The 19,314-nt window shown below is 41.8% G+C and overlaps 1 protein-coding gene across 4 annotated transcripts in view; it reads left to right on the top strand.

Moving 5' to 3' along the window:
* DAZAP1 (DAZ associated protein 1) overlaps nucleotides 1-19,314 on the top strand; it is a 25,973-nt gene extending 6,659 nt beyond the window's left edge. Inside the window, exons 5-12 of one of the 4 annotated variants that reach the window (XM_084499047.1) lie at nucleotides 555-662; nucleotides 3,031-3,079; nucleotides 7,571-7,653; nucleotides 11,075-11,228; nucleotides 12,713-12,742; nucleotides 13,162-13,302; nucleotides 13,956-14,138; nucleotides 18,318-19,314. In XM_084499047.1, coding sequence (XP_084355173.1) covers nucleotides 555-662; nucleotides 3,031-3,079; nucleotides 7,571-7,653; nucleotides 11,075-11,228; nucleotides 12,713-12,742; nucleotides 13,162-13,302; nucleotides 13,956-14,138; nucleotides 18,318-18,490 — 921 coding nt within the window. In that variant the 3' untranslated portion in view covers nucleotides 18,491-19,314. Of the gene's footprint in view, nucleotides 1-551; nucleotides 663-3,030; nucleotides 3,080-7,570; nucleotides 7,654-11,074; nucleotides 11,229-12,712; nucleotides 12,743-13,161; nucleotides 13,303-13,955; nucleotides 14,139-18,317 lie in introns of all 4 variants that reach the window. The other 3 variants (XM_084499046.1, XM_084499049.1, XM_084499048.1) reach the window with 3 other exon arrangements.

The following is a 19,314-nucleotide window of genomic DNA, read 5'->3' as shown; positions in this document are numbered from 1 at the left end:
AACCAGGAGGCAGAGAAAGGCCTCAAGTGTCAGCTTTACTTCTGAAAAATACACTTAGATTTTTTTTTTTATGGTAAGAGTCCAAGTACACTGGAGTTATTAGCAAACACTTTGTGTTTGTGTTAAACTCGCTTTGTGGGTGTGGTGCTTTTTTAAGCTCTTTGCAGTGCTTTCAGTGGAGTTCTTCAAGCCTTGAAAGGAGTGTCTGGAAGGGCGCTTGCAGGACTGATACTTTTTTTCCAGCCTACTTCATCCCCTGCAGGCTAATATGATTTCATTAAAAAATGAGTAAATGGCCTCAGAACATGCTCCCCGGTTCTCTGATCTTCTGAAGAGGAGAGGCTGGATTTTAACTGAATGCTAAACTTCTGAGCTGAGAGCGTGCAGTTGCTTCCCTTTAATGAACAGTAGACTCCAGGCCTGGAGACGGCTCCCCCTCAGCCTCCAAGAGACCATTGTTCATGTTTAAGCACAAAATGACTGAAGTAGCCAACCTCATTGTCCTTCTGACTGATTCTTTTTTTTTTTTTTTTTTTTCCTCCTCGATTTAGCAGAAAGGATCCAGGAGCGATAACAATAAATCAAATAAAATTTTTGTTGGTGGGATTCCTCATAACTGTGGCGAGACTGAGCTCAGGGAATACTTCAAGAAATTCGGAGTGGTGAGTCATTCGGCATGATGGCAGTTATCAGTTGGTTGCAAGATGCTTTCCCTCCCCGCTGCCTTTCCTCAGATTTCATCAAGCTGTCAAATTTGGGGTTAATTTAGACAAACTGCTATAGGCACATACTGAAGCATTTTGTGATAGTGTACTAAACGTTCATCATCTCGAAGTGCATCTTGCTGTTTGTCAAAATCTATTGCTCTGATAAGTAACTCACTTTGCTTCCTCCGTCTTCTCTCGTTTAAGTCTGCCTGATGCATTATTCTGGTCCCTTCTTGCACAGGGAGAAAATGCTCCTGAGTTTAGGTGGCTTAGAATAATTCTTGCTTCTCAATTGAAAACTTACAGCCCAGTGATAGTTTTGTGTGATTTTTTTTTGTATTATTTTTTTTGAACTGGAAGCACTTCCATGAGCTTACACCTAAAACGCTTGTCTTTGAATAAGTGATTGGTTAAATTTTCAGTCTCCTGCCATTATTTTGTTAACACTGGTTGCTTTTAAACAATATCTGGAATCAGCTGAGTTCTCTTGTCCCTGGAATATCCATTCTAGAGAGAAACTGCTGCTCATGTTATGCAACTGTGTATAATTCAGTTTATAACTTCTCACTAAAACAAGTGTATCTTCGGATTTTTTTCTAATTAGATTTAATTTCCCATTTATCCCAACCATTGTGGCTTCTTTCCAAGATGGTAAATTACTAAGCTCAATTACTAAACTCAGCTGTAGATAATTTTGAAATATTTAAAGGTTCCCTGAGCTGAATTCCAGGATGTGCTTGCCATCTTTGAGTGGCGTTCAGCGTGATCTGCTGATTGTTTTTTTTTTTAAATTGTTTTTCTATACAATTTCTTAGCGGCAGCAAAGGATTAGTTGATTCTTTCTCAAGTGGCTAAGTTAATCAACAGTACTATTTAAAAATGATTACCTCAAATTTTAAATAAAATACAAAAGGGAGTTGCTAATAACCCTTTCTTTAGTTTGAAAGTCTGCACCAGACTTATAAATAAAGGTGGAGGAGCATGTTCCACAGCTGTGGGGCATCATTTCTAAAGGCTCTTCCTCGCAGACTTGAGGAAAACTTCCAGTTCTGACCTCTGGATGGCTTGGGAGATACAGGGTTATGTGCCACCAAAACCAGAAGGCAACAGCCAGTAAGTGTAAGTGCCTTGAAAAGTAAGTAGTAGAACCTTAACAGCAGGGTAGAAATCAGGAAGCCAACGTGGAAGTTTTAATGAGCTGTGTTTGGAGAAGCAGAGGTTCCTGCGTATGTTTTGTAGCCACAGGGTGATGAGGCAAAAGCAGGGATTGTTTCTGAGACATGGTAATTGGATGGGAAATAAGGTCGATGTGAAGGATGGGATCCAAACGGAGCAGTGGAAAAAAGTCTGCCACTGTCACGTGGCAAAATCCCCTAGTGGGGATAAACCTCAGCTGTTAGCATCCCATAGGATACACTCGAGTGAGTGTGTATGGTGTAATAACTTGAAAAGTATGTTTTCTAGCTGTCAGTAAAAGGTGGATTTGCATCAAGTTTTAAGCTAATGAGGGGACCATAGTTTAAAAAAAAAAAAAAAAAAAAAAAAAGGACTTGAAGGCAGAGCTGTGATTCCATGACATCACCTACATTTCGTGACTGTTTCTCCATCTGAAAGTTTTTAAGGCAGTTCCTTTCAGCTATTTTAATATTGCCTTTGAAATGAATGTTGCATCTCTGCTTCTGTTCTAAGTTTTAGCTCATATTGATGCTTAGTTTGAAGAAAATCTTCCAAGTTCTTGAACGACCTTCAGTTCATTTTTTGATTTCCTTTTGTAGCTAAATGCATTCTGATACTGATCGCCCATAAATGTTTTTGTAATGCCATCTGAAGCATCAGTTTATAGCTGATACTGCACCACGCTGACATGCAAGGAATTCGGAGAAACTGCAAATTTTTAATGCAGTTAAAGGTACCTTTCGTATTGAGAGTGAAAATTTTTAAAAATTGAAAAAGTAGTTTTAGGAAGCAACGCTGATGAACAGTGTGTTGAGAACCCCAAGACCTTTAGAGGTTTTATGGGCTATAATGTGAGTATAAACAGTGGAGCAACCTTAATGCTAGATTAAAATCTTAAGTGTGATGAGACCTTAAAAAGCCAAAATGAGGCAGTTTTTTGGAACAGATGAATTCAGGCTTTTCTTAGACTCCTATAAAGAGCAGTATTCCCAATTTGTTTGCACTGTGCTAGGACAGACTGGTATTGATGGCTACATCAAGCATTTAATTGTGCTTTGTGGATAGAGTGCGGGAAACCAGCCTGTGGTAACTGTTTATAACGCTCCCCTGGTAGCACAGTTAGTAGAATTTCCCTTCTCTCTTCCAGGTCACTGAAGTTGTAATGATCTATGACGCAGAGAAACAGAGGCCCCGAGGTAAAGGCTGATCTAGTTTGTCCTTGAAATTTCTTCATACTCTCCTATAGTCAGATGGCAAACTATTTCACACCATCAGAAAAGGTAGATTTTTTTTTTCTGTGTTGCCTCAGGAAAAAGAATAATTCGCTGGGCAAATAGCACATTAAGTGCAGACTCTTCATCTACAGCTTTAGTTGGTATCTGTGCATTTAAAGTCAGATGTTTCATGTTCATTTTCTTCTTTTTTTGCTGGTTTTTATTTGAATGAAATTTGATTCTTGAGCCACTCCTGTGGTTTAAGGTACAGTAGGGAAAAATCTCATCAGACTTTCCTCCTGTTCCACATGAAAGGTATGTTGATGTTTATAATTGCATGGGGGTGCTCTAGTTCAGAGTACTTCTGGACATGGGATTAGGACAGAATCCATCCATTACATGCTTTTTGTTTTGGTTAAATGGCTTCACTTAAAATCTGAGAAAAGCAGTTCTTAAACGACATAAAATGCTTTCAAAAATACATATATTTTGATTGGGATACATAGTGCCTATGTGCTAGACTGCTTTTTTAATGGAAAAAACCCACAAAGTCTCTCTAGACTGTTTTAATCGAGTTGGTAACCTTTGGTCAAAATACGAAGCAAGCTTCATGCCATCCACCTTCCATTGCATCTCTCATCTGTTTTGACTATTAAGAGGCAATATTTGAAATAAGTGAAGCTTAGTTGCACTTACCACCTAGTAGCATGTTCTACATGCTAGAGAATAGTTTGCCATCTGAACTCTCATTTCTCCTCTGACTCATTATTAAGAAATATATTCTTCACTTCATATTTATTAAGCTGTTAAGTCTTAGTTTTATTTTTAATTTAGACATACATCCTTAGTGGCATATTTAAGTGTTTCATAGTAAAGTATGGTAATGTTAAGTAAGTTCTTTTTTTTTTTCCTTTTCTCTCTGTGAATTGTTTGACTGTGATTAACGATATCTCTTTAGATTTCTTCTCTCTAGGTGATAATTTATCACAGAGGTACAGGCCAGTTCCACAGTCAGAGGAGGGACGGGCTTTGTCTTTAATTGGAGTGTAAACGAAGTTTCAATATATTTGTTTTTTTGTTTTTTGTTTTCTTGCCTTAGCTATCTTAACCTTCTTTCAACAGATGTCTTCTATTTAAGCAGAACATAAATTCATCCATTTAAATGCTCTAGAGCATCTAATTTCAAGTAGAGGAAGCAGTGGAGACCAAGATAAGGGCAAATGAGTATAATTTGTGGTTGAAGTTTTTGAATTATTCCAGTAACTATTGTATCATCTATATCTTTGTGATATTTATCCCAGCCTTGCAGCCTCTGAGCAAAAGATACTAAAACATCATGCCTGCTCTGGATTAATCCTGGTCTGAATTAATGGCTTCTCTGCTTAGAGCTATACTAAAAAAAAATTAATAGAAGGCTTCTGGTCCACTTAAGACTTGGTAGCTTGAAGCAGAAATGACAAATGTGCTCAGGTTTGAAAACCTATCTGTCTCCATCCAGTGTGCAGTTGTACTGCAGAGTACTTTCTCCTTTATTTGTCTGACTTCTTAAGCAGTGTTCTTGAATCCTGTTGCTCTGGCTTTCATTTTTATTCTATTAGATTCCTTTTATGTAGTGTAACTAACTGTCATCTCCAAAAATGGCCTTGTTAATCCCTCGGGGTGTGCTAGGAAAAATTGCTCCTTTGTATCTGGTGCTCCTGGTCGTGCATCCCAGAACACATTTTCTCCCGCTTCCTTTCTGATCTGTATTCTGTTGTACAGTGCTGTTCAGTCCCCGCTTGTCCCTTTAACATGGTACCTGAATTACTCTATCTTTATAAATTTTAAAAGGCCACTTCGCTACCATCTTCTACTTGAATCATTGTCAGTTTTGCCTCCTTCCATTTTCCTCTTTTACCATCCTTGCATTCTGAACACATCCCTTCCTGCACGCTATTTCACCAGTTTGCCGGTAGAAGGAAGGACAAATTACCCCTCTTACTAATCCCAGCAGCGTTCCTCCACCCTCAGCTTCTCACAAGAAGGCTGGGAACCAGGTTCTCAGTGTCAGAACTACCGTGATGCCCTCGAGGAGCTGCCTGCCTGTCTCGAAGCAGCCAAGTTGCCTTCATTTACTTGCTGCCCCTACCTCCTCGTGGTTAGCTCTTCTGCAAGCGCTGCTTTCATCAGAATTCTTGCCAGAGTCCCAAGCACAGCCAGCCTCGTTACATCTTAAGTGAAATAGTGGCTTTGTTGCAGTCCCTGCTTCTCATGCTTTCTATTCTCTGCTGAACCGACCACTGGGAAGTAATTTACAGGTTCTTGCTGTGTTCTCTTTCCCTTGGCTGCAGACCAGCCTCGTAGCTCTGTTTGGTAGTCCACTTGGGTTCCTGCTAAAGGCAACGAGTTTCTCCAGCCTTCAGTAAAGTGCTGTCTTCTGAAAAATAAAGCTGCTTGATGATAGGTTTTGTCACTTCTGCTGTCTTTAAAATTTCACGTTCTTGGCATTTCTCTGTGTATTGTATTCTGATTTCTTCACTGTTCCTTATCTTGTAGCGTTTGGCCCTTTTGAATGCTTTTTTCTTTACTGGCTTCCTCAATGACCTTTATTCCTTCCTTCTTCCCCTCCCAACAAACCACATCCCCATATCACAACCCCTTCCCCTCCTTCAGCCTTCTCAGAATCAAGTGAGCAGCCTGCATATGTAGATTGTATCCCTCATTTTCCTTTCTTGTGCCCTTTTAGATAAAGGCAGCAATGCTAAATGTGTGATTTAAATACAAATACTTTTCTTTTGGCTCTAATGTGCAGATTTTAACCTCAGACAAATATATTGTGATGAAATGCTGCTCTCAATTTTGAGGCTGCTTTCATCACAGGTCAACAAAACTTCGTTTATACTGCCAGTCTCTTGTGTGTGGGAAATGCTAAGTTTTTTTCCTTTTTATTTTAATTTTATTTTAGTGATGTCTTTTGCTCTTGTTGCTGACAGCAGAATTTGACCTGCTGGAATCTATTTTGGCCTGTATCTTTGTGTATTTTTTATATATAAACTTTTTCTACAATAGGCCTCTTTGGGCTTACCCAACCCAGTTGGATAAGCTTAGAGAGACACTAACTGTTATAGATACTGTATTTCTGTTTAACGCTTTAGAGCAATATATGGCTGCTGTCAGCACTAGCTGCAAAGCAAAATGCAAACCAAGGGGGAAATCTTGGGTTTCAGAAAAGCAGAAATGCATCCATGTTCCATATGCTTTTGATGCCGCACCTCGTTTTTCTTTCTAATTTTATTGCTCTACCCTTAGCTAATCTAAAGAATGGCACCACTTATGTACTGCATGTGTTCTTACCTTTCCTGGGATTCGGTTGTTACACCAGCAACAAGTGGTTGATGGCATGAACCAGCCTCCGTGTTCTGTGAGATTAACCACTATTTTGCCACTCTCTCGGCAGTATCAGCAGCTACAACCTAAGTGCAGTGGTTCTCAAAGTGTGACCTCCAGAAGCGATTTAGAACCCGGGGCTTTGCCTCTCGTCCAGTGTCTGCTACAGGCATGAGACCCCCCCACCCCACCCCGTGTCCCACATGGCCTTTTAAATAGCTGCTGGATTCAGCTGAGCTGCCAACATCAAGGGCTGCGGTCAGATAAAAGGGCGTGAGGCATCCTTGGGGATCTCGAGCAGTTAGTAGCTTGAGCAAAAAGAGCAGCTAAAAAGCGTTGGGTAGCCATTGGAGAGAAAAGCAGCAGGAAATGCAAGAAGTAAAATAGATAGAGACACCAGCAAGTGTGACGTGCTCCTTGGGTCGTCAGGGGAGGCTGGGTTTGGAACAAGGATCGTCTGTTAAGAGCTTTCTCCAAGGCGTGAAAAACTTGAGAACCTCTGATCTAGGTTGTTAGTTTCTGAAGCTTCTCATTCATCCATGGAGTGGTAAAATTTTTTCATGCTTTAACAGCTACATTTCAAAGACAATGTTCTTCTTTTCCACGGAAAATATTCCCTAACTGAAGAGTGGGGTGAGGGACGGGAGGAAGTTGCTTTGCAGCTTGGGGGCGTAGGGACAGGACAGTTTTTCTTTGGGATCCTAGCTTAAATCAAAGATAGGAGCAGGCAAGCTTCTTTACTTCTAATTTGCTGTCCCACAAGTATTTTGATTTGATCATGTGGCACAGTTCTGATTATGCTAGCACTTTTTTCCATTTCCTGATGGGTAGGTTAGGAATCAAATTAAAAAAAAAATCGTTAACTTGTTCAGTTTGTAAGTTGCATGTGTGAAACCAAGATGAGGCATTAATTGCCTAAGTACGGGGAAGTATCCATTGCAATTTTCTCAGACTGATTTTTTTTTTTTGTTGTTGTTGAAAATTTAACACAAGTCTTGGTTATCTGAAACCCCTGCTTGAACCCTTGGTCCGCCCCTAATACTGTTCATCATCCTGTTTTGTGTCACAACACCCTGCTACCTTGATTCACTCTTCGTCGTTGGCTAGGTTTTGGATTTATTACTTTCGAGGACGAACAATCAGTGGACCAGGCTGTCAACATGCATTTTCACGACATCATGGGCAAAAAAGTGTGTAGTTGTAGTTTTATTTTACCTTAAGAAAGAACCAAGTCTTGGGCAACTAGCAATTTCACTGGTGACCAAACCTAGGTACCGATCAGCGAGCTGGGAGAGCGTGCAAGTCCAAATTCAAGGCTTTATCCATGAAGGTGGAGAAAGTCTTCTGAGTTTGCTTAAGCAGGTGAGAGAGGCAGTTAGCTTGGGTCTTAGCCCAGAGAAGAGACGTAGATCCTGAAAGCCTGAGAACTTAGGCTACGGGTGTCGTTTTCTTCTTATTTTTTTATTTTTATTTTGGGTAAGGCCTTGTGCTACAGACCTGGGGGGTTGCTGTGGCTCAGTGGAGCTTGTGTTGGATGGAATCGATGGCGACTGCCCATCTTCTGAGCACTGCTTTGCTTCCTAGGTGCAAGGGTAGAAGGTAGGTGTGTCCAGCCGTTTGAAAACGAGAATCCCAATGAAATCTGAGTTGTTCAAGGCTTGGTTTAAGATACCACTCCTTCAGATGTGTATTTGGTACTCAAATTTTAGCTGGTGTGAGAAAATCTGCTTTGTATAATCTTAAACTAAAAGAGACAAAACAAACAAAACAAAAACATCATGAAGGATTGGTTTTTTAAAAAATTGGGTCACTTACTGTGAAACTTTGATACAAACCCACGTACTCTATATAGTATTTAACCACAATGCAGTTAAGTGACCTCTGGTTGTTTCATCTTCATACTGTGTTGTCAGCAAGTGGATGTTTGATAGGGAGGAATTTTTTATGCTTGCTTTGATGTTACTCAGCAAGGAACATGCTCATACCTGTGGAACAAATGAAAAGCAGAGAAAATTGTTCAGGACACCCCAGTTTTAGACAGGGAAAATCATAACTTCTGAAAGGAAAATTAACCACAGGAAATTCTGGTAAAATTAAGTCCTTGCAGCTTTTCTCTCTATCCACAGTTTTTAAAGTAAACCTTAGAACTGCCAACCTTAGAGAGAATATATCTCAAGGAAACCTGAGAATACTGTCACTCACCTTAAGTTACTGCATTTTAAAATTTTGCATTGTGTTTTAAAGTCTTCCTGTAGCCTGATATTTTATAAACATTTACCTAGCTAGCAGGGGATATGTTCTTGCCAATCAATGGAATTTTGTTTGGTTAATTACGCAGCACAGAATGGTTTTTATCCCTGTGAACTTGTTTGGGGGTTGAGGGGTGGGTTGATTTTTTTAGTTAATGGAAATGCAGCAAATGAAGAAATGTGTTTGTGTAATCAAGACCGTTAGTGTACTTGATTACTAGTATTTTCCTCCTGTGAGCAGTTGAGCACTCCCATTTGTGAGCGAAGGCACTGACAGCCCGAAATCTATTTACGTTGGTGTGCGTATGAATTGCATCCTGCATCCAGCCTCTGATCTTTCCTTGAAATTGCCTTAAACTTACACGAACCACTTCAGTGAGAGGTCACATCACAAAGCAGCACATGCTAAATATAAACACGAACAAAGGGTGGTTCATCTGCTGTAATGGGTCTGGGAAAGAATGGAGAACCCTGTGCGAGCCTTCAAAATGTCACCTCTTGTGCTGCCAGCTTGCAGAATATTGTCAGTGCTAATTCAGAGTTCTCCCTTGTTTCTCAAACAATTCCAGTATGAAAATGAAATTTCTTTTTTCTTTTTTTTTTTTTTTTCCCCTTTCAATGACATAAAAGGCAGAAATCTGCAGCATTTCTTCGGATACAGCCGGTGGAGACGCCTCATTTACTGGTGTAAACTGGGCTCGAGGCAGGTGCAGAATTTTAACTTGGTTGTTGAGAATATTGCACGAGCATTTTTCAGTCCTCAGTTTGGCAGCTCGCTGCTTGTAAGTGCACACTGAAAAATTAATGGAATTCTTCCACACAGAGAAACGAGCACCAGCACACTCCGCTCCCTTCATTGACTAATAATGCCTGCTTTAAAAATGGTATCTCTCTCTTTCTGGTAATTAAAAAGGTATTGCTGAAATGAATCCATATGTTGTTGAAAGGGGAAAAAAAAAAATTAAAATTGCAAGAAGGACTCTGCTTTTGTAAGCAATAACCGAATTCCCTCAAGGCAAATGTGTTAAGACTCATTAATTTGAGTCCTTTGAAAAATTCCCTCGGTTCCTCTCTGGAAAGGCCTTCAGCTGACAGAGATTTGGTTACTGTCATGTATAATGTCCTTGGGGCATCTGCAGTGGGCTGGGGGTGGGGGGCTTTGTCCTTGCCTTGTGCCTATTTCCTGTTTGTTCTCTGACATGAATGGTTTTTAAGACATGGCAGGAAGAATTCTGAATACTTTATTTTCCATACTACTCAGGCCCATTGATGATTGCGATTTATTTTCTTTGTACTCTGGCACCCATTAAAATTAATCATAAAATAAAAAAAGGCTTTAATTCAGCATGCATGAGTGCTGAGAGTGTTTCATTAAATCAGAAACTGGATTTTTTTTTTTTTTTTTTTTTTGAGAGAGGTTTATATTGAATGTGCAGCTTATTTTAAGTAGGTCAAATGCACTTATTCGATGGCTTGGAACACTAGGACATTTTATCTTTGAATAAAATAAGTTAAGCACTGTGGCTTACTAATTTTAAAAACAGGAGGGCTTTTGTCACTGACTTAACACAGTATGAAGATTTGCTTCTTATTGACTCAACTGTCCATTTTTATTACTTGCATGTTTGTTTACTTTTTTGTTAGATGTAATGTAAGATTCTCTTATCACATCCATTCCCTCTGACATTGTTTGAGTTAATTGAGATTCTTTAAGCGTTAGCCTGGGGAAGGTAAGTCTTTATCTTCCATTAGACATTTAAATAAATTCTAAGTTTAAAAAAACAAACAAACAAGCAAACAAAAACCAACCAAACAAATGTGTGTTTCTCAGGTATGAGCCGAGCTGAAATTGCAGTTAGATGGGGTGGGTTTAAACTGTAACTTCCAAATGAACCCCAAACGCTTGGAATGGTTAAAGCATTAGTACCCTTTTTCAGAGTGTACTCTTTACTCGATTTTTTTCTGAAAACATCGTCTTTGTAACTCCAGTCTTAAGTATTAAAAGAGTCTATAAACGATTTAAAAGATTACATTTTTTTTTAAGTGAAGAGTTGTTGTAAGAGGGTACTGCTGTTTTAAGATTAAAGCCAATGAATATTGTACTATGATAAAACATAAATGATTTGTAGGATGTGTTTTGCTTGAAATACCTCAATAGCTGGACTTGTAACGTCTTACCATCACACATACTGTACCTGAGAAACATTTTAAATTACCGGCCTTAAGTTTAATAATTAAGTACTTAGACATAAGTCATAAGATGCTAAGTGTAGTCTTAAGTGTTAATTAAGGGTGTGTGTGAAGGGAAGGGGGGTAGATTGACCTGCAGCATCTCTCCTAAATGGCGACTCTGTTTGTTTAGGTGGAGGTGAAACGTGCAGAACCTCGGGATAGCAAAAGCCAAACTCCAGGGCCGCCCGGCGCCAGTCAGTGGGGAAGCAGGATCATGCCGAGCGCTGCCAATGGCTGGGCAGGTCAGCCCCCTCCTACCTGGCAGCAAGGATACGGCCCTCAAGGTACTTCTCTGGATGTCTTAATCACTGTCGTGAGCGAGTCTTGTCCTTAAAGCTTGCCGATAACTTGGTAAGAGTGGCAAATGACAGAATTTGCAGGTTCGTCAACGCTATCTCTGTGCTGGATGGATAGCAGAACTAAAACTGCACCAGTCCTTCCCGAGTCTTCTGAGACCAGTCCTTCATCTCCTTTTCCCCAAACACGTTGCTGCTTAGGGCAGAGGTCAGTGGGTTGTGCTGAGCCTCGCACGCATTCTAGAAGGTGCTTGGCCTCTTCTGTTTGGCTCTGCCTCTCCCTAAATAGAATCGGCGTGGTTTTTGGTAACGTGGAGAAGGTGCTGAGAAAGCTCAAGCTGGGACTCCAGCTGTGGGAGCGTGACCTGCTTGAGACCTGAAAGAAAAATGTTGTTAAAATAGGCATTTTCAAGGATGAGGCAGTTTCAGAGGAAGTTATAAGTAAAATTTGCAAGGGATGAGAGAAAAACAGATGGTCTTGTCTCTGGATTTTATTGCTTAATGTAGCCTGGAAAAATAACAAGCAGCTATGGGGCCAGCAGTGGTGCAGGGGAGCACTTAGTGCTTATAACGGTCGTGATTTAGCTTGAACCCTTCAGGGCTGAAAGGAGCAGCCGTGTGTTTTGGTTTTGATGGCTATAATAACCCCACCAGATTTTGAAGATGGGATAAATATGCTGAGTTCATCCGAAGACAGTTTTGATAACTTATGGAGAAATACAGCGGCATAATTGAGTTGCATTTGACAGAACAGAACTTGCGTGCTCCGATATGAGAAATTTTCACCTGGGGGGCTAAAGGGAGTGTCAGTGCTTCATCTCTTGCTACAATAGATGATACCTCAGTGGAGGGATTGCTCGTTTCCCCATGGTGCTTATTAACTTGAAAGCTGCAGCTGAGGCTTTGACATTCTGCACAGATGTGCTAATCTGCAACTGCACAAATTGAGAAACGAGATTATTTTCAGTGTGGTTATTTGTACAGAAAACGATAGCTGATCTACTGGAAAGATTAGCGTGAAGCGTAAATGCATTTATCTCTCTATCTTAATGCTGCAACGAATGCGGAAGATGTTTTTATGGTTCAAAAACTTCAAAAATAAATAGGATAAACCTGATAATGTATTAAAATACCTTGGATGTGTAGTCTGCTGTGATTCTCAGTATGTCGGTGGTTTTTATACTAGTGCGGTTTCTTGGCTGGGTGTGCTCGGTTTTTGAGCACTCCATCTGACTTCAGTTTGAGGATTGCTGCATGTTTCTGCATTATTTGCTGAATAATTCAGAGTCTTTTAAGACTTCTTGGACCATTAAAAAAAAATAAATCTTTGACCGAAAGAAATGTAAGGGACACTGGGAGGATATCTAGTGTATTCCAGAGCCTAAAGCAAGATAAACTTTCCCTAAATCATTCCTGTTTCATATTAAACAGCTTCAGTACATGTATAACTTGCTTTTTTTGCTTTGTTTTAGGGATGTGGGTGCCAGCTGGACAGGCGATTGGTAAGTACATTATATGGGACAGATTTTAATAGAAAAATCCTGCTGAGTGGGGACGTAACTTCTTTAAGAATCCACAGAGATTTGTGGATTGCTGTAGTATTTAACAGCCTGTATGTTTAAAAGCTTGATTGAATTTGTCCTTAAAGAATGAAGACGACAGCATGTTGTTAACAAACCAGAAAAGGGAGCTGACATGCATCCCGGTGTTGCCAACTCCATTAATTCGGTATCAAGGAATTACATTCTCAAATACAATTATTTACTGCAGGGATACTTGGAGGACAAATGTTTCCCAAAGTAAGAATTTAAAGAAGGCTGAGGCTGCATCTGAAATTGTGGAAACAGCTTTACCCCATCTAGAGAATGCAGATTTTTCGTTATTGAGCCTCTTCAGCTCTTTGTTTCTGTTAATTTTCTAGGTGGATATGGACCACCTCCTCCAGGCAGAGGAGCTCCTCCACCGCCACCACCATTTACCTCATACATAGTCTCTACACCTCCTGGGGGATTTCCACCTCCACAAGGATTTCCACAGGGCTATGGCACCCCTCCACCATTTAGTAAGTGACCTCCAGGAGTCTGAGTGCAATCCGTCACCAAATTCAGGGGTTGGCTTTTGCTCATCTTTCTCTGGACTTGGAGTTTTCCCCTACGCCTTTTTTAATCTATCCTTAAATTCTCTGCTGAGATTGTGTATTCGGAGTTACAAGCAACTATTTTTGTCAGGCAGTTGGGTTGCTTTCTCTTGGGTGCTGTAATAGTCTGTTCTCTAGCTCAAATCTCTCGCTAAACAAATCTAGTTTCATTGTGTACCTCTATTATGACATCTGTGAGAAAATTTAAGAGATTATTGCACGGTGACCTGGGCTAGACGCAGGCTGGGATTTTTCGAGAAGCTTAAGGAATTAAGGTCACAAGTGGCATTGGAAACGTAAATAGGATTTGAACATCTACGCCCTCGGGCCACCTTTTGAAAAGTCTAGTCACAAACTTGGTTTAAAAAAGGTAGTAAATGCCACTCTTTTTTTTCTGTTGCAATGTAAGTTGGTTTTACTGCCTGCCAGTTACAAGTAGCAAACGTTTTGACTTAAATACCTACAAGTCTGTTACTGGAAAAAAAAAAAGTGCATTGTACTAAATCCAAGCAAGAATTCAGGGAGGTGTTGACCCATACCCATGTCTTCACATCTGTTGCACTTTGCTTGTGTTTCAGGTTTTGGTTATGGTGCTCCTCCTCCTCCACCTGACCAGTTTGCCCCACCTGGAGTACCCCCTCCACCTGCCACTCCAGGGGCAGCACCACTAGCTTTTCCACCACCACCACCACCATCTCAGGCAACTCAGGACATGAGCAAACCCCCAACTGCTCAGCCAGAATTCCCTTACAGCCAATTTGGTAAGTAACTGCCTGTAAAATAAACTCAGCTTGATCCTTCTTCCCTTCCTGCTTTGCTTTCCTACCTGGGTGCAAAATCAGTGTTCAGAAGCTGTTCGCTAACACCGATGGCACTTCTGTCAAGGGAGGGAATGCCAGCCACCAGCTTTCAAGGGATCCTTAAATCATCCAGCAGGTATTCTAGCCAGTGGGTATTTTCTTAACCAACTCTAGACATCGTTTGTATCCTGTGGGATAGTCTTCAGAGACTTCTGCAGTTGTAGGATAAGTCACTGATTTGCTCTCTCCCTGAATCCGCAGTTAAAACTTTTTTTCCTCTCTAATAGCTTCATGCAGCTTGTAGACAGCTGTTTTGTTTAACTGACTTTGATCAGATCGGAGAGTAGACTTTAAGAATAGCATCGAGATGCAAGCAGTATGGGGTATTAAAATCCAATCTGCATGCTTTTTCCTCCCATCCCCTGTTCCTTTCCTGTCTTATCACAAGCTGTAGTTTTGTCAGCAGCATGTAATGCCTCAGCAGTGCTTATTTGTGCTGTGGTATAAGTAACTGCTTGAGATAGTGATGAAAGACATTGGTGTAACAAGTTTTAAGCCAGTCAGGCAGCACTACCAAACAAAATAAAACCAAACCTACACCTGCATAGGTGCTCGTGCTCCTCTCTGTGGAAACTGAGATGGAGTTTTCATATTGCTCTTCCACACACTCCTACTTCTAAGCAGCGTTGTCCCTAAGACCTGTCCATGGCATGCTCCTTTTCCTGAAGATGAAGTAATTGGTGGTCTTCCACTTCTGCAGTCAGTTTTCTGCATGCAGTGTGTCCATGGATTAAGACTGCTGCTCTACACTTGGACAGACTCTCCATGTGTGAGCATATGCCTGACGGTTTTATTTAAAGTGTCTGCAGAAACTTATGTAAAGAACAGTTCATGAAGTTATTTGAATAGATACTATTTGAAGTTCCAAAAATGCAAAATGTGTTTAAAAAAACCATGGAAGATTAGCCTTTCAGGTGCATTTGTAAAGCAAGCAGATGTTCTCATGTTGATGAGCTTCAAATGTTTAAAATTTGTTCTAAACACAGTTGCTGCCAGAGAAAGCTTTGCCCTTGTGACTCAAGAGGAAGGTTTTCTTGTCTTGCAAGAACTTGTCTCTTTGCAGATAGATCCCTTTTGAGAGAGGGTGGACCCTACTAAATAAAATACAGAGCCATGCATAATCATTTACATTCTGTGGGGAGCCAACATTTGTGGTGTTTCAGAAGTCTAGGAAGAATCTGTTTTCCAACCTTGTGGGGGTTCCTCTATTTGGTGTGTGTAGTACCACTCGCCTCCTGTATATTCCAGGAAGCCTTATTTCCCAGGGAAATATTTAAAGTGCTTCTAATTAGTCTCTAAAAGTGCTGGGTGGGGAGGGAGGAGGGAGGAAAAGGTGTGTGGTACTGCAGTTGGAGGAAGGAGCTAAGAAGGTTGGTGTGAGGCACAACTGAAGGTGGTCTCTCACCTCGAGTGGTTTCTTAGCTTGAAATCTGTTAATGAGCACAAGTGCTAACAGAGAAAGAGGTGTTTGATGTGCAGCAGTCACCCACAAAGCTACCTGTAACATCTTTGAAACTTTTTTAAAGAGCTCCAGCTCTTCGTGTGTTTGCAGATTAGCAGCACTGCTGCACAACAGGCAGCCTAGCTGATCTGCATGCATTTACGGAAATGCATAAGGCTGATGGGCTTTAAAGAGGCACCGCGTTATCTAATCGTTGTGGCATTCTCAGATTTGTCCTGGCTTGACAGCATCTTAAATGCTGCGATGTTTACAGCCGGGATGAACGTAAACACGAGTAAATGAAACGCTAACACGGGTGTGTCTCCCTCACCCTGAAAAATTATCTCTGCACAGGGCTCTCTCGGGGTTCGTCACCCTGGTCTCCTCATTTCTTACTAGGGCTGGGTACCTATTCTCAAGACCCTTCAGGCTACGCGCCAATACTTTGTTTACACTCTTATGGTCAGGCTGAGCAGTGAGAGATCTAGGTAGGTGGCGCCTCTTTACAACCAATGCTCTTCATTTGTCTGCCTCGGGGAAACTAACTTCTGTTTCTTGCAGGGTCTCTCCTAAGGGGGTGGGGGGAGCGACGTGGCTCAAATGTTTACTTTGGGCGAGCAAGGGCAACACACTTCTGAAACACTTCTGTACCCTCGTTAGCTTGGAGGGGGAGCTCACCACTGAAATAGGAATGATGCTGCTGATTGCTTCCAAAGCTGCTGTGCTGGCGACACTTTATCTTGTGTAACTGAACAGAGCTCAGGTTCTGCAAGCCAGAGGTTGAGACCATAAAGCTTGGCACGGCTCATTTAGAAAGCAGAGCCCTCTGGAAGGGCAGGTGAGCCGTGTGCTGCTTCACGGTGCGAGCTGAGAGCTGCAGCAGGAGCCACAGCGAGGGAAGACAACGTGCAGTTACGTGTCTGGCTGCTCAGCTTGGTGCTGTGGGCTTCCTTTTTGATAACCAAATGGGGAGCTGTGGTTTCCCCCACCGAATGCTCTAACACTGCGCTGTGCGGTGAGAATAACTTCATTTTCTTTCCTTCTGAGCCTCGCCCCTTGGCAAACAATTAAATTGTATTTTTGGTAGTCTGCTTATCTTGGTATGAAAAAAAGCCTGGATTAGCATTTTTAGCTAATAGAAGCCTTGTGATAGATGTGTTTTAAGGCTCATTAGCAGCTGCAAGTCCTGAGAGACAGGCAGAGCTTGAAATTGAAATACTGAAGACGTGCTAAGAGACTTTGTTTTGGATTAAGAGAGTTAAACCTGCTTTAAGCCTGCACAGGGAGAAGCAGAACTGCAGAAACTTACCGAGCAATTAGGGTTCTTAATACCATCTTTTATAGCTGAGGCTTGTGCTGATGCCACTGTTATGATTGAGTTGTATTTAATTAAGGGAACTTTTATTAAATTTCTTAGTTTCTCAGCGTTCTTAATTCACATCTAGTTCTCCCTCACACTGGCAGCAAGAATTCCTGCAAGGCTTTTCATCTCCGCCCTTTGTCCCTATTCCCAAATTCTGCCCAGCCTAACTCTGGGCTTTGGTGCAGGTGGTCGTAGCCTCGCTGAGCAGCAGCAGGGGAGCGTTGGGTTCTGCAGGCTGAGGAAGAACAGGATAAATATTAATATAAATATTAATTTCCTGCACAGATCTGTGTGCGCTGCAGTTGAGTGTCCTTTCAGGTTTAAAACTGCCCAAGCTCTGCTGCAGTGGATTTTTAGGGGATGTGGGGACCTGCTGTGTCCTTGTTCACTGCTGCTGATCTTCAGCTGGGTTAAAGCACTCAGCAGCAGCTGCAGCAGCGAGCAGTGGGGAGCAGGGGCAGGTTTTGAAGTGGAACTTTTGGTTTTGAACTCGCAGCAAGTAGATGTCAGCCTGCTCATGTGATGAGCCTTAGGGGAAGCACGTCAGTTGTTCCGAGTTCAGGTTCCCCTACACATTCTGTAACGGGTGGAGCAGTCACAGCCTTTGGGATCCTGCTCTAATAGCTTTGCCCCCCCATGTTTCAGTTCTAATTTAGGAATTGAGCATTCCTTGAAAGAGGCCAGTTAATGAAAATACACATTCAGGCAGCAGTGCTTTTTTTTTTTTTTTTTTTTTTTTTTTGAAGCATCTTCTCCAGTGTGTCCTTTCAGCAGCAGCAGTTTTTGAGCCTTCAGGGAAGTTGCCTGTACAAAGCTTGGCTCCAAAAGCTCTCCGCCATCAGGCAGAGGTGCCAGGAAGAATTCCTTGCTACATCTTCATCTCTGCTGAACCTCACATTGCTAGAAACAAAAATGAAATTAAAAAAAAATGCTGCTCAGAATGAACTGACAGCCTACCAGCGAGCCACTTGAAGCTGCTGAACAGCAGCAGTGTGGGAGTCTGACCTGCTGGCTGGGCTGGGTTACCTCAAAAGTGAGACCTGCACCTCTGCACGCCTCCTGGGTTTTCCTCCTGTACCGGGAGGCAGATAAGGTGAAGAACTGAAAGCAGCAGCTCCCCTTTCTGTGTTAGATCAAAGGGTTTGTGTTCCTGGGACTGTGTGGGGGGAGGGAGTGGCGTCAGGTCTTGAATTTGCACCTCTGCTGCTCCGTGCGCGTGGAGGACACTGGAAGCTGACTGGAAGCTGACCTCTGCCTTTTCTTTCCTTCTCCCCAGGGTATGGACAAGACTTGAGTGGGTTTGGACAAGGTTTCTCTGATCCCAGCCAGCAACCCCCTCCCTACGGAGGCCCCTCGGTGCAACCATCCAGTGGCCCACCTGCAGGAGGAAGCGGCTTTGGACGAGGACAGAACCACAACGTGCAAGGATTTCACCCCTACAGGCGCTAGCGTGGGCTGGCAATCAGGGAGTTCTGTCCCCACGGGGGGGCCTGGGAGCAGCCGAGCCCCAGACTTCGGAACTTGTGACAATCACATACTTGATGGAAGAAAAACCTAACAACATTTTTTTTTTGGGGGGTGGGGGAAGATGGCTTCTGAAGGCAACGCTGTGGGTGTTTGGACTGCAGTTTTTAAATATTTTCCTTTCTCTAACCCATCAGCACAAATAAATGTCACTGGTTCAAACTACAGGGTTTTAAAAATGTCTTCAGCTTTAATTCAAAAACTTCAGGTTTCTTTTTTTTGAAATTATTTTTCCTGAGCCTTTGTTTTACCGTATATTGTAAACTTTTATGTTTAAAAGAAAAAAAAATATATACATTTACAGATTGTGAAATTTTTAAGAGAAATTTTCTACTATGTATGCTGGCTTATTTTTTAATTTAAAACAGGGTTTCCGTTAGCACTGTTGGAAGTGAGGGCGAGCTGCAGCCCCCTTACTCCTGACATTAGCGGTGGGGAGGATGGTTCAGAAACTCTGGGAGTTAAAAAAAAAAGAAATCTACTGAGTGTATTTTGCTGTTGTTACCTGACGGTGTAGAACTGGTAACAAGGCAGGTGCAGACTTGTTGACGCACAGAGTCACTTAGGAAGCGCAGCGTTAGGTCTGTGCTTCAAACTCTTTCAAATCCTCTGTGGATTTCATTAGGGGTTAACGGAGGCCTTGTTAAGATGTAGATTTCCCTCAGGCAAAAGGTTTAGGTGCGTTTTGCACTAACCAGTGATTACCCCTGGTTTGAATAAAGAGACGTACATTTGGATTAGAAACACAA

Source organism: Aythya ferina (assembly GCF_964211825.1).
Source record: "Aythya ferina genome assembly, chromosome: 26".
In the NCBI taxonomy this organism is placed as follows: Eukaryota; Metazoa; Chordata; class Aves; order Anseriformes; family Anatidae; genus Aythya; species Aythya ferina.
Note: the sequence above shows the minus strand (reverse complement) of the source record. Positions and strands in the feature narration are given on the sequence as shown.